This window comes from Biomphalaria glabrata, chromosome 1 (assembly GCF_947242115.1).
Source record: "Biomphalaria glabrata chromosome 1, xgBioGlab47.1, whole genome shotgun sequence".
NCBI classification, from domain to species: domain Eukaryota; kingdom Metazoa; phylum Mollusca; class Gastropoda; family Planorbidae; genus Biomphalaria; species Biomphalaria glabrata.
In genome coordinates, this window is record NC_074711.1 from 70,087,553 (window position 1) to 70,102,810 (window position 15,258).

The 15,258-nt window shown below is 31.8% G+C and overlaps 1 protein-coding gene across 3 annotated transcripts; it reads right to left on the reverse strand.

Annotated features, from left to right (window-relative positions):
- Positions 1 to 2,313: 2,313 nt before the first annotated feature.
- Positions 2,314 to 14,952, reverse strand: LOC106052164 (late secretory pathway protein AVL9 homolog). 3 transcript variants are annotated; one of them, XM_013207470.2, is made up of 16 exons: positions 14,813 to 14,952; positions 14,041 to 14,398; positions 13,251 to 13,371; positions 12,828 to 12,913; positions 12,019 to 12,090; positions 11,611 to 11,767; positions 11,438 to 11,517; positions 10,339 to 10,408; positions 9,065 to 10,212; positions 8,810 to 8,944; positions 8,538 to 8,676; positions 8,027 to 8,107; positions 7,611 to 7,725; positions 7,448 to 7,501; positions 7,157 to 7,245; positions 2,314 to 5,572 (listed from the first exon to the last, which is right to left on the reverse strand). In XM_013207470.2, exons 2-16 carry the CDS (start codon positions 14,098 to 14,100, stop codon positions 5,403 to 5,405), a joined length of 2,577 nt encoding a protein of 858 aa, XP_013062924.2. In that variant the 5' UTR covers positions 14,101 to 14,398; positions 14,813 to 14,952; the 3' UTR covers positions 2,314 to 5,402. The 3 variants fall into 3 exon arrangements, with proteins under 3 accessions (XP_013062924.2, XP_055867482.1, XP_013062922.2); XM_056011507.1 differs by lacking the exon at positions 14,041 to 14,398 and having other exon boundaries at positions 14,813 to 14,946; XM_013207468.2 differs by lacking the exon at positions 14,813 to 14,952 and having other exon boundaries at positions 14,041 to 14,527.
- Between the last annotated feature and the right edge of the window lie 306 nt (positions 14,953 to 15,258).

Genomic DNA, 15,258 nt, shown 5'->3' on the forward strand with positions numbered 1-15,258 from the left:
TTGTGTTGTGAGCTATCAAAAGTGTTTATTTTATTTCAGGAATACAAAGACATTAGACATTTGTTCACAGTAATAAATTAAAAATACATTAATAAAAAAAAGTGTGTTAATTCCATTCGTATCAAATTATTAATAAATCAAAGGTGCATATCAAACAGCTACGTGTATTCATGTGGCATTCTTAAGTATTGGCCTAGTTCAAAAAGGTGGCATTCCCAAACATTAAAATTGATTCATAAAGCTAGTCTAGGCTCTTCCTATACTAATGAATCTAGGTTTAATTGATTAGTTTATTTTCAATTAATTTTCTTGGTATTAGGAGACATGTCACAGTCAACAGTTTGTAAAAAGAACATTTCAACCATCTTCCACCGCCTTGAGATATTATGGAATGAATAAGTACTTCATTACATTCTAAAGTTAGGGGTAATTTGAATGAGACCATGTCAATAAGCTACAGAATGAATGACTTTTACTTAACTTGCTTTAAGCACTTCTGAATAACTTTAGAATCTCAAATATTCAGTTAAATTACCGAATAATTATTAACACAAATGTTTGAAATGAACCAAGTAAAATCTCATCACTTCATGTAAAGTGCTCCAATGATGTGACATGCTGAAATAGGAAATTTCATTTCATTGTAAAATGTTCAGTACAACATATACAAACATTGACAATGTCAATCTAGTAATGTATATGTCAAGGCTTCACGTTCTAAATAAATAAGTTTTTTACAGCAAGTTAGTTACAGAAGATATATATATATATATATTTGTGGTTTAAGATGAGCACATTTCTTATGAATTTGAAGATAGCTATAAAGTCCAATCGTCACTCTCAAAAGCCGCCACACTCATGGCCAGGATAAATCTGGTCTAATGCAGATAAGTCTGCTTCTCTCAGCCTTTTGTTGGCTCTACGTTCTTTCGTGTTGGCCTCTTTCCTTGCCTGGCTGAGACTCAACACCCAGGGCTTCAGGTGATCTAAAGCTGGTGTTTCCCAGCCATGAATGTCAATATCATTTAAGGGTGTCTTTTTTAATGCTTGCGTTGACTCCTGAGAGCAGTTTCCTGTACAAAGCTCCCCACAAAGAAGTCGCTTGGGAAGGCAATTGTCTGGCATACAGACTAAATGTCCCACTCATCAAAATTGGGACGATGTGGCATGGATGTCCATATGTGACAACTGTAGGATTTTTAATGTCTGATATGTGATCAAACAAGTTCACCTGATGAAAAGGTGGTAGAGAAGATAATCAAAATACTGTAATATACGCATTGTCGGTGTGTAGGTTATGGCATTCTAGCACCAATGTTTATTAAGTGCACATTTTTTGAACGCACTGTTTTGGTTGCCTTGCTTGTAAGCTGATGGATTGGTTTTTGTTATTATGCTGGTGCAACGTCGTGTGTTTGAGATTCTTCTGTGTTCCCCTGTTTAGGGTGAGTATTTAAGGCAGTACTGCATTTCGCAGTTGTTTCGCTGCCTTAGCGTTTTGGGAATAGAACTTTCAATTTTTCTTTTCTTGTCTCTACAGGGAGTTGGTTATGGGATTATCAAGATTATATTGCCATTGGAGTTGGGTATCGGCAGTGGGCCAGTGTTGAACGTACTATTGTGTTGCATTGTGTGATAGCAAGGTGCAGAATTGTTATAACCAAAATATTAGAATATTTTAGACTCAATGTCATTACTCCATCAGTTGTCATTATTACTTATATTCATGTCATTAAACAATTACATTGTTAACAGGGAGTCAAGTATTTATTGCAAGCACGAAGGTGCCTGTTGAATGTCAAAGGCCCGGGCAAACGAGCTAAGGCTTTAACACAATCCTAACACGCATCAAAGTCATTGTTTGGATAAATATGATGTGAACACACAAATAAACTTCAATCGTTTGCTCATACTGCTGGTAATAGACATTGGGATTTCTATAATACTAAAAGTAAGATTTCTAGCTTGTTTTCAGTAATTGGAGACTTGAAGATTAGGAAGGTATATAAACAAAGACAGGAAATAAACTGGTTCATTGAGTTGTACAAATAAATGAAATTGTGTATTTGTAGTGTGTGTTTCAAACTGTTCATGACTCCAAGATGAGGATTACAAGTGTTTCAGTTCACAAAGAGGATTTCTGTTTCTTCACTTCACTATCTCTCCAGTATGATGAGTTAGGGTTGTTCTTATATATTACAGACATCACTTCAAAATAGAAGATAATTACATCCTACGTTCTGAGAAGTATGAAATTGAATTTTAAACCTACAATCTCACCTTAACACACAGCCAGATAGTAAAGTCAAGCTATTAGATTATAAATGCTTTAATATGAACAAAAGGCATAAAAACAAACTTTTGCACAGAACAGACCCTCAATTGGAAGGAAGGACTATTTAACACCCAAAATCAACATTTTTTAATCCAAACATCAGCTATAGAAGATATTAGCATGTTGATATCAAATATTTAGTTATAAATTAATACAGGTTGTTTTTTTCCATAAGTATCAGATGTCTCTTCATAAATGAAGGTTATTACTCCCTAGTCCTAATGTACAACAGGGGATGTGAATGGGTAGGGTTTGAACTCTGGACCATCATGTGACAGTTCAAACTGCATGACCAGGCAGCCATTTGTTTGCAAAGAAAATAAAAACTATTTTATTTATATTTTAATTAATATAATTTAAAAACTAACTTCTCATTACAAATTTGGTGAAATCTTTCCCTGGAGTTAAATAAACAGATGTATACTCAATTATAAACAAATACTTTTGCAAAATTATTACATTTCTTTTTTTTTTTTTTTTTTGGACAGAAGTCATACATCTTGGCAAAAAAAAAAATTGTCAAGTAATAAGCAACAAAATTTGTTAAACATTTCTTGTGCAGTTTGTTGTTGTTGTAAACATATCTTTTCATAAATGTTGGAGTAATAGTACAAGAACATGTCATTTTGGAGCGAAAAGAAACACGTTAACAGGAAAGAAATTTTCTTTACTAAAGAACATTGGAAGTATTGAAGGTATTGATTTATTCATACATTTGATAATCATCAAAACTTTAAATATCACTTTAAAAAAAATTGTGTATCAATTGTCTTCTCCACCAAGATAAAAAAAAAATTCAATAGCGGAATGAAAAACTTTTGGCAAAAAGAAAAAACAAAACAACAAAATATAAAAATGTCTTTAAAAAAAAATAAATTTGTAGCTTTTCTTAACCATAAGACAATTTTCTCGAGTTGAGGTTTTCTTTCATTCTTTGTAATTATAATCCTCCTTAAAGTGTGAATTCTTGTATTTAAGCTTAGACTTTTTGTAGTCCTATTTAATATCAGTCGTTTAGTTCATGTTTTATGGATGTAGACAAAAAAAATAAAATAACTTGGATTGTAAGAGTAAAAATCCAAATGTTTCTGAATACATTGTACAGTCAGTGATGGCAGGAGACTAGACAAACTTTGCTTGATTTATTATTCTGTAACAGACATGTGCATTAAAAAAAAGAAAACTTATAATATAATAGTAATCTCAAGTAAACATTTAAAAAAACTAACATAATGTATTCCTATTAAGAAGAAAATATGTGATTCCTTACTTTTTAATTAAAAAGGCATTGCCTTTTAACTCTCAAGTTAGACTGATGCATTTCATTTGACAATGCAGGCTGAGACCTGCTATAATAAATAATAGAACAAAAATGATACACATGATCATTGCACAGGTTATAAGATCCTTCAATGCACATTGGAAATCAATGAAAGACTTTGTCTTTCAATTTTATTCAGATGTAGAAATGGCAATGAAAAAATAGTCAAACTTAATAATAATAAACTGCACCTTTAAAATACAGTGAACAAACTAGAAAGTTCAAGAAACATGGTGACATCAAGCATCACTTAATAGTTAAGTTCACAGTTGTCACTACAAACCAAGAGTTTTGCTTAAGCTTGTAAGTACAGACATAATACTAATCAAAATACAATCAAATCTTGTTATGATTAACCATTGTGTGAAGAACAAATTGTTTTGAAATTCCTGCACGCTGTCCTACACAGGAGGAAATGGTAACAGGTTTTGGATGCTAAATAATATCACAGCAGAAATACACAAATATTTTTAGTAAATTTTCAAACATCATAGATATTTTTTTTAGTCAATCTGTTGAAAACATTTATAACAGCCAGTGTAAAGATTTGTTTTAAAAATACAACTATAACTAGTTCTCACTCTACCATAATAAAATATATTCTTCAATAAGGTAAGACTAAAAATGTGACTGGCAAAAGTGGATGAGATTAAAAAGTGTTATTTCCAAAATGTGAAGGTATTGTTTGGAAATTCATTTTGACTTTATATTTCTGTATCTCATTTCTTTCATTTTCCATATATTTTAAGATCCATAAGGAAATTCAGGGTCAGTTTATTCAACCTTAAATTTTTGTGAAAAAAAAACAACAATCTCCAAACTGCCTTATTTCTGCACATCTACAAAATAAACTTTTTTTTTTGATGAGTTCACAACACCTTTTCTTTGTAACCCCGCCCTACAAACAAAAATCCTTTCTACAGCTCAAAACTTATTTCTCTAGCAAAATCTAGCATCTAGGTAACAGGATATAATTATTTCATCAACAATCAAAGTACACATTTTCCTAAAAACTACACAGATTTAGAAAATTCCAATGCCAAAACTTTAACAAAAATATTTACCTTAAACAATAACAGTAAAAGAGCCAGTCTTTAGTGCTAGTTTATTTCTACTGTATTTCTAAGGGTGGTCTAACCAATCTTCTACAAGAGTGTTTCTAACATATGTACTCTCACAATATTTACAGAATCACATTGAATCTCAGTTTCAATTACAGATTGAAAGAAAACTGCCAACAAATAACCAACAAAAAAAATCTATTATTAAAACAGTGAAAAATACAGCCTTAGGAAGAAACAATTAAACTGTCATTACACAAAAAATATATTCACATTTAGAAAAAGGAACCCATATGTTTGTCATGTATAAAATATGCCAATTATGTCATAATGCTGGTCATGACTCATTTATACTTTTTTTTTAAAATTAATTCAATTATCAAATAAATAAACAAGACTTTTTTGTTTTTGTTTTTTTTACAAACATATGTACAAGTTTATGCAACATAAAAAAGTGATCTCAAATTTGACTTTCCCTGGCATGTTAAGTGATTAAAGCAATAATCCCAAACATAAGCTTAATGTAGTGACTAATCTATTTACATCATATCCACTTATTTGTTAGCTCCAAAGAGTGAAGACTAATAAAAAAGTATCACTATGGTCAATGTCTAAAACTAAGAAAACACTTTTTTTTTCTAAAACTCAGCTAATGATACTACAGCAATACAGTCAGAAGTTCCCTTCATGTGGTTACTTCACCATTACTACTTGAGGCAACTGTTTCATTGCTTAAAACTGGTAGGTTGTCACTTTCATGAGATGGTTCTTGGTCTACATCTTGGATTTTATCATTGTGTCTCCAACTACTGAACCAACCAGAAACAGCCGACTTAGCAGATGTAAATGCACCCCCTATATAATAAAACAAGACAAGTAATATAAATTCTACTTAATGTCAAAAAAATATAGTTAACTTAACATTGATATTTTATTTGTTCTTGAAATATAAAAAAAAATTTAAAAAGATGGGGAACAAATCTACGACATTCTTGACCAACCCTAGCTAACCAACCACAATACCATGTGTGAAATTGTAGGCTTGAAATGAATGATTCAATTTTTTACTAGAGTTTTTGACATTTTACCTTTATGAAATCTACCTTTTGACTATTAGGAAAGTGTGAGCTAATGGCGATAGAAAAAAATTGCTAAGCATCAAATTAGAAGTAGTTGGCCTCCTTCAGTTGTTGAACACCTATGGTTCATCTTGTAGAAATGAGATGAAAGCATGGGTATTATTTATGGTAGGAATGTTGTCATTCACACAACATTTCCCCCTCTTCAAGAAGCAGTTGAGGAATGCCGTGGCAGAGTGGTTAAGCACTTGGCTTCCAAACCTAGTCCCTAGGTTCAAATCTCGGTGAAGACTGGGATTTTGAATTTCTGGATTTTTAGGGCACCCATGAGTTCACCCAACTCTGAGGGGTACCTGACATTAGTTGGGGAAAAAATTGTGCTGGCCACATGACACCCTACTCGTTAACCTATGGCGGCCAAAGAAAAAGATGAACTTAACATCATTTATCCTATCCTATCTGCAAGGTCTGAAAGGGGAATTCAAAATTCAATTCAAGAAGAAAATGCGTCCAAAGAAACTGCAGGTTTACTCTACAGTTTGGGATCAGGGGTATCATTTGCCAGATTGTAGTACTTAAGGGTAAGCTGGCTCCTGATTTGTCCTCAGTGTTTAGTTCCAAAACCTGCACCATGTTTGGGTATAACCACATGCAGCAGACTCCTTAAGTGGGTAGACAGCCACAGCTAACAAGCCTCTCCGCCTGAAGTTTACTGGTCTAGTGCTAGCAGCTTGTGAAATAAGATGTTCCCATGTTTTTAGGAGAAAACAATATTATGAGCACCATGAATGGTAGGAGCAAAACAAAAAGCATTTTACTTTGAAGAGCAACTAGAAAGTTTGTGCTGGGGGAGGCCATTAGAAAGATTGTCCATTTTATGATGTTTTCAAAAAAGGTTGATGTCAAAGTCAATAACGTATTCCAACTTCTCTAATGTAAAAAAGTAAAGGTATTGGCAACAAATAACTGGCTGAAGAAGAGTGTGTATGTAAGGGGTGAGAACCAGAATGTGGGAAGACTATTTCATGGGAAGAAAAAGATAAACTTTATCCTTAAAATCTACTATTCATAAGTCGAAATGTGTGTAGGTGGAGGGGAGGTGTTTCAAAGTTGAGCATTCCATTGAAGGTTGTCAAACAAAATATTTCTGATCAACTAATCAACATATACTGACCATTTCACTGATTACATTGTCTTTAAAAAAGAGTTACATCAATGCCAATCACTGCCATGTTTAGTCTTTTAAGGACATGAAACACAAAATACTGAGAAATACTACAAGGCAAGTAGTGAGGTTTAAACTTGTGAATGGTTGGGTTAACCTACAGAAACGAATAACAAAAGTTGTTTTATAACTCACCAAATGCTTTGCCAGTTTGTACAACATATTTCCCAGTTTGAACTACGGCTGCATTGAGCTTTCTACCACGCTCTGTACTTTGTAAGGTACTGAAAAATTGTAAGCAAATTCATTACTATGAGAACTTAGTTTCTTAACTAATATAATTAACAAAGAAAAAAAAAACATTAGCACTGGAATAATTCTAACTTATTAGTATTCTTTTTTTTAAGCATGGATCACAAATAATGGAAATAATTTATATAAACAGAAACATCCAAAACTTGACATGTAAGTAAAGAATCCACTTACTGATTGAACCGAACTCGCACATCAGCCATACTTAAATTACCTTGGAATGGATGACTGCAAATAGAAAACTAGAATTAGACTAGTATTTACAAAATGTTAAGAATAAATATTTATTGAAGTTTTTTTTTTAGAGGAAATGTAGTAACAATCTCAGTAATGGTACCCTGGTGCAATGTCTTGTATAGCAGGATGCTCCACTTCTTTCCAGTATCTAAAATTATGTGTTGTTTTCCAAGCCGCCAGAAATGAAACTCCAAAATCCTCAAGAAGTTTATGATCTGCAACAATACAAAAAAATAAATATGGGAAGTATAAAAAGAAAAAAAAAATAGATTCAACCAAAAAAAAGCTAAGACATTAAAAATATTGGGCACATGAAAATGAAGCAAACTTTTAAACGAAGTATCTAACATTTTCAAGAGTATAAACTGTATCTAGCTTAAAGCACTACAATGTTAAAAAAACAACAACAAAACATTTAACCCACATAATTCATGAAACCATAACTTTGACCAAATATAACCAATGAACTAACTAAACAAATATTTCTTTTTGCACTAGAAGTAAGCCAAAACTTACCATCTGCCAGAACAGTTGATAATAAAGAGTTTAAATAATGTTTAAATTGTGCTCTGACCCATTCATCACTTCCTTCCCATTCTGAAAGAGAGAAAATGTCATAAAAAAAATAATTAAATATTACAAATAAAAAATAATAGTCTTATTTCCATCAATATTTAATGTGATATCTATAGCAGGTACACTTTAAAATGCTTCTATAAATGTGTATGGGACCTGGTGCAAGAGTGGTTCTGAATCAATAGTTTTTATTTAAAATCCAGATAAAAGTTGAGAATTTTATTTTGGGATTTTGGAATGTCATGTTCACAAGGTCATAAAGGTACTAGACATTGCATAGAGGATGTAACAGTAGTTGGTTATTGTAATGGCCTAATGACAATTTTACAAGATTTTGTAACATAAACTTAACTGGTGTTTAACCTAATTAATACAGTGACAAGAGTAAAACACTAGATGATAGGCTGAAAAAGCATATAAAATAAGTTGCATATCTGCTTTAAGAACTCACCAGTGCCATCTAGAAACAGACCTGGTCTATCTTCTGTCACTGTTTTCACCAAATAGTCAGCAAATCTAAGGTCAGCTGTTGTAAGACTCAGCTGCTTGACAAGCTCTTTGTCTCGGATATCTACTTTTCCTTCAGTTACCTGTAAAACATTGCAGACTTTGTGTAAGAAGCAGTGTTACAGAACATTTCAATTCAACATGATAGACAAAACGTTTTTTAAAAATATTTGGTGAAATAAAGGCAGAAATCAACAGAAAAATTGCATTACTGACCTCTACAAAAGCATCTAATAGCTGTCGCCGTTGTTTAAAAAGTATATTGGTAGCACCCAGCACAAAACTGCGTATGTTGACATCAGTTAGAATGTCATGGTACTGGAGACTTAGATAAGGATGACAGACAGAGCCCTAGCAAGATACATCATTTAATATAAAAGATGTCAAGAAATAAAAAAGTAAATTATATTATAAACTGAAGAAAAAAAAAAGTTATACTGTTACAACTGTTTGGAAAAAGTAAGTGATTACCCTAGTAAAGATTGCTAAGGGATGACCAAACTGATCTTGTTGCAGTACCACATCACCCTCATGTTTATTCTGGTTCTCATTTCCAAGTTTATTCTTTGACTTCTTTTTGCCAAAAGCTGATGACAGTTTGTCTTTAAGTGCTTTGGATTTTGCTCTGGGAGAAGATTCATTGACAGGCTTTTTTATGGTAACAATGGAACTGTTTGTGCCAGCTTCCAAAGTGGTGGCAACATTCAATATCTCCTCTGACACTGAGGATTCCTTACCACTGTCACTAGCAGATATGGAATCCCTACTCTCACTCATAGAAGATGAAGGTGTGGCAGTTCCTGGTTTGTTGGCCTCCTGAGCTGCAGCATCATGGTCAAAACTCAAATGTAAATGATCCTGCTCCCAGGAGAAGCAATCTTCCTTGTCTATCTTGCTGATACTCTCTGGAGAGTCTAGATCTTCAATTACTTCTTCTGTATCCTGTCTAATCTTGGTGCTATGTAGCGTTAAACTGTTGGCATGTTGCTTCCTACCTGAATCGACAGCATTACTGTTGTCATCAACTTCAATGAATTTATGATCAGATGTCAGGTAGTCCCCCTGCTTCACATCCTCCATTTGAACCTTCTCTATCTGGGTTATGTTTTTCATGTTGACCAAAGGACTATTATCAAACACATATTTGTCTCTCTCATTTGAGGAATAAAGTTTGCTCTCATCGACAGAAAACTGTCTTTTGGCTTTGTTAAATGCATGCACAGTTAATTTATCAGAATCATTAGAACTGGCACTTCTAGATCTTGACCCAGTTGTTTCAGACCCTGTCTTTCTATGTGAACGTTTCTCAAATGATGAGTCTCTTGGAATTGAGAGCGGCTCTGGTGCTTCACTACTGTTCTGTTTTACAATGTCCTCATCGTTTATGTCTAATGATGTGTAGTTTGTATCTCCCCCTGCAGTTAAATTCATTCCAGAATTATGAAGATGGCCAAGAACTTCTGAAAGTGGTGTTTCTGGAATTGTTTCATGATAGCACACCTCTAAAAATTGTTCATTTTCTTCAAGATCTGGTTGAAAGTTGACCACAGCCAAAGTAGGAGATAATTTTTTGTCACTCCATTGGTTGCATGCTTGATGAAGACCATTTTCTAACATACCTGTTAAGGGAAATAGTAAAAATAAATAGCTATTCAATTAATGCATTAAATAATTTTAAAAAAAAAGATAAATATAAGATTTAATTCTTCAATTATACAACAGAGAACTGAAGATTAAAATATTACCCGGAAATAAAGACAAAAATCCCAATAAAGTTGGACAAAGAAGCTCTACTGGGGAGCCAAAAAATAGAACCTGAAAATATAAATCAGTTAAGAAATTTGTTTTATTTAATTTCTAAACTAAAAGTTAATTCATTAGATGAACATAAAAGAATAAAAGCATGGGATCTAGAAATAATAAACAGTGTTGAAGATTCCATTAGAATAAATCAATAATAATGTACACATTCTGAAAAGTACGCATACATGGTTGCAAATAGAGTGTTTGTTGGTGATGAAAAAAAAAAAAGGATAGAAAATGACCATTAGTGGTCATACAATATTAATACAAATAGAAATCCGAAACAAAATGGTGAAAAAAAAAAACAACAGATGCTAAAAAAAAGGAGATAATAATAATAATGAATTTTCTTTGTTCAAATCACAATTGTAAGGAAAGAGTAATGTAATAAAACAAATCAGACTGAAATAAAAATAGAAATATACAGGGTAAAATAGAATTAAAGTATGACTATATTACAAATACACACTAGTTCTAATATTTTACTTGTTATTTATTTCAATTTCATTCGTTTGTTCAAATTTTTTATGTTTCTATTTTGTTTAGTTTCAGTTGCAAAATTCCACATGTGGATATTTCTGTTTTGATTACTGACATCATTAGTATCAAAAGTTTAACCACCACACCTCGTCAAGTGAAATAGTAAGAAATTGTAAAGTAATATAATGAATACACTTAAGTAACACAAAACGGTAAAAAAATGTTCAATGTTAAACTTCAAGCGTATTTTGCTAACCAATATTTTTTTTAAATTTTAGCAGGAATATTTTTAAAAAATAATAATATTAAGTAATAAAATGTATGTAACATTTATTACCTTGTCTCTGCAAAAAATCAAATTTAAATAATCAATGTCAGAATGTAAACATTGCTGTTATTTTATAAAACATCTGAAAATAAAATAACTTTTAAAACTTCTTCTTATAAAAATTTCAAAATGAAACTTTTTTTTAAAAAAAGGTACATTGTTTGTATCAGGAAATGTCAACTTCCTAACAAGTTCCTGTGAGCAATTATAAAATTTGATTTTTAAGTTCATACCCTTCTTTCTAGCATAAGCAGCTTGAATAACACAATGACTTTATGTTTGTAGGTAGCAACTAGATCTCGGGCTGAAAGACCTATTGAAAAATATTTAAATGTGTTAAAAAAAAATCAATTGTTCTTGATACATCTATAGCTACCAAATTTTTTAAATACTCATGAATACTGACCTAAAAATACCTGTGTTCCTTCCAATAAACTTCGAGTGAGAGAAGAATTAAGATTTTTGTAAGTTTGTTCCAGGAGAGAGACTTGACTAAAATCTTTTTCATCGAAATAAGCATGTGTAATTAATTCAAGCTTGGCTTTGATCAAACCAAACAATGGCTGTTTTAAAGAGATATTTGTAACATTTAGTTAAATTGTTTAATAGTTTAAATACTTTATAATGCATACTTTTTCAATATTCAATACATTTTAAAAATTTTGTATTGTGAGGGTAAATTTAGAATTTACAATCTGGAAAATATTTTGATAGCATATTTTTAGTTATTTTAATTTGCATGTATACAAACCCAAAATAAATAATGCGATAGGCATTGAGCACTGAAAACAATATATTTGATATGTCTTCTTACCAGTCTACTTAAAACACAAACACTTTTCTGTACAGTACTTCTGGTCACATCTGCTGTTTTGTTGATCAAATCCTAGAAGGAGTTAGGATAATGTATTCATTAGGTTGCCACTTGTCTACTAATAAATAGTATAACAAAAAAAACTAAGCAATAACTGACAATCAAAGTCAAACAGTATTTCATGAATCCTAGAGATTTCAAGTCACTAGATGTGAAGTAACAAGAAAATATTTGTTTCTTAGAACTGTGAGATAATACTAGCGAATGACATCAATCTAATTATTTTGTGTGTATATGTGTAAACAAGGTTCAAGGTTAGGTCACGTAGGTCACCCACATAGTAGTTACTGGACTTGTAACAAAAAGGTCAATGTGTAAAGTGAAACAAGAATTGAGATGTTCATGGTTGTATGGGAAAGTTCCAGAAGAATGTCAACAAGATAAGTTTTATAAGAACAAGCATTAAAAAAACAAAATAATGTCTTAAGCATTCAAAGATGCTAGATCATGAGAACAAAAAAAAATGTATCAGAACCCTGCTTCAAAATTTCCGACAGTCATCTCAGAAAATGTGTGAAAACATATAGGAATATCAAAACAATGGACTTGTGTTAACCAAGAAAAGGCATTTGACAGGGGTGACGAGTAACAAGTACATGAGAGTACCAGAGTGATATGAAGTTCAAGAACACCACTTGAATAGCTATGTGAAAAGAGAAAACCAAATAATGAGTAACCCTTTAACCCTAACCTCCCAGAGGAAGCATAAAGTCAATATGCCAGGAAGGCTACATCAGTCTTATACTAACTTTGGCATCCATCTGTCTATAACAGGAAACAGCATACACTGTTTGTGGCGTATTACTTCTTCCAGGCAATAGAAAATACACAGTGTCTGAAATCAAACAATACAAATATTAAAGTATCATAGAAAATACACAGTATCTGAAATCAAACAATACAAATATTGAAGTATCAAGTGAAAAGCAACAGTAAATAAATTAATCTTTCATTGCAACAGGTACAGGTATCTCTCTATTTTTAATTTTTTTTTTTTAAAAAAGGTTAATCATAATTTCCTAAAATCTGCTGGCAGTTAACTTCACCAACTAGACATGTTCATATTCTAAAAACAAAAACACATGATACACAGATGAAAGATTTTGTACTCAAGTCTACTATTCTTAAGTATAAATAGTAGAGAGATATTTGAAGAGTATACTTGTAACTACCTTTGAGAAAATTATGAGCTCCATCGGGCAGTGCTAAGGAGGGAATATGTTTCCACTCTTCTGGTATTTCATTGCTTTCTACAGAATTACCTTCTATAAGTGGTGGATATGAAAATTCAACCTGTGAAGAAATATTAAAAAGACAATTGTAATAACTACAGCTTACTTAAATTTAAAACACTCTTAAATGGTAATAAGATTATTTGGTAAAAAAAGTTTGTTTACAGTGTGAATTCACTTAATTTTATATTAAATGGACATAAATTTATCTCTAAAACTAAGAATTGTAACTTTCAACCATGAATCATCTCATAAGTACATTAGATTATTACTAGAATAGATCTCTAGATTACATTAATTATATAAATATTTTTCTGTATTATTCTAGATATAAAATATTAACACCTGTATTTTCAAGAATATAGCCCACAGGTTATACAAGCATAGAATAATGGAAACTATAGACATACCAGTAGGTCTTTAAGTCTCCAAACGTTAATTTGTGGTACATTGGAAAGCTTTATTAACATTTCATTATAAATCTCAAAAAAAAAAAGGAACAGTACCAATGAGGCAGAGGATCTTTAGTATACCAGTATTTAAATGTGACAAGTAATTAAGCAACAAAACTAATTTGCCTATACTGTCAAAACGTATACACTTTGAATGGTATATAAGGGTATGGGTTCTACGAATGTTTTTTAAACTTATTTTGTATACACATGTGCATGTTATACACCTATGCGGGGTATATATGCAGGAAAATATGGTTCATATATCAATCACTAACCTGGCATCCCTTTTTGTGATGGAAGCCTACAACAATAACATGCAGAACTGGATCATCCATATTCTGCCTATTACTAATAATATTGGCAATATTGCATTTGTATTCAGTATTGGTTGGGTGATGGACTGATGGTCACTTAGTCTACTTTTAAATTTCCGATAGAATGAATACTATTGTCACTATTGATCTAGTAATAGTCTAAATAATACTGACAAGTATTGTAGTATTAAGTATTGGCAATACTATCTTCTAGAGTCTAGATTTAGATTACATTTGATTGTTCGACTGTCTATGCCTATTATGCTCATCATCATCTGTACTGTATAATGTAGTCAGTGTAGTTTACAATAGTTACAATCTATATAGTACAATAAACAGTAACAATACTAATACTTGGAATCATCTAGTTTTCTAGATAGATTATAGATCTAAATCTTGAGATTTAGAATCTAGACTTGACTCTCGAGTCTAGAATTTAGTTTTAATAGTCTATCAAAAGTATCATACACTAGTGACTATGATCTATCTCGACTCTATACTCTATCCACCTACTGCCTACTGAGGGCTACTCTGACCTACTCTACTAAGTCTAGAATTTATTTACTAGTAGATCTAGAATCTAGTCAGATTCAACTGTTACTGACATTACTGTGACTGTCTCAATAAACTAAATTTCAACTGATCTGTATTGATTTGATTAATCAAAAATTAAAATAAAATTAAAAAGCAACGAGAAGTGCAAATTTAAAAATAAAAGCTTATGTGACTAGACCTAAGTCTAACATCTAGATTTAGACTCTAGATTATAGATCTAGATCAGAAGATCTAACTAAAGTCTGTGTCTGAGTCAATTTCAAATCAACTATCAACGTATTATAATTATTGTCAAGCAATAAGTGAACAGGAACTCCCCTTGCTTTGATCGATTTGTTTTTGCCAGATTTTTTAAGTTGAAGCAAACCGAAAGGAACGTGTACAGTTCTCTCCGATATTATTATTATTATGTTAGAAATGAACGAGTAGTCATTCTCTGGCGCTGCCAGGGTCGAGTTTCGCTAAAGAGAAACAAAATTCATCGTAGTCCCTTTAACAGTTTCCACTGAGGAATTTTCTGGTGATGTGGCAGGTCTGCAGCAGTACCGCCCTCTGACAGGCAACGAAGATGTTCCTAGGAATGTTAAGGGCCTTGAAGGTGTCTGTGAGGTCAGTTGTTATTAT

What these genes read in the sequence shown, in the direction of transcription:
- LOC106052164 (XM_013207470.2), bottom strand. Translation starts at nt 14,100, where the DNA reads ATGGATGATCCAGTTCTGCATGTTATTGTTGTAGGCTTCCATCACAAA. An exon ending in TCTGTTTCTAGATGGCACTG is followed by an intron (nt 8,108 to 8,537) that starts GTGAGTTCTTAA and finishes TCTCTCTTTCAG; the next exon opens with AATGGGAAGGAAGTGATGAA. An exon ending in ATACAAGACATTGCACCAGG is followed by an intron (nt 7,502 to 7,610) that starts GTACCATTACTG and finishes TTCTATTTGCAG; the next exon opens with TCATCCATTCCAAGGTAATT.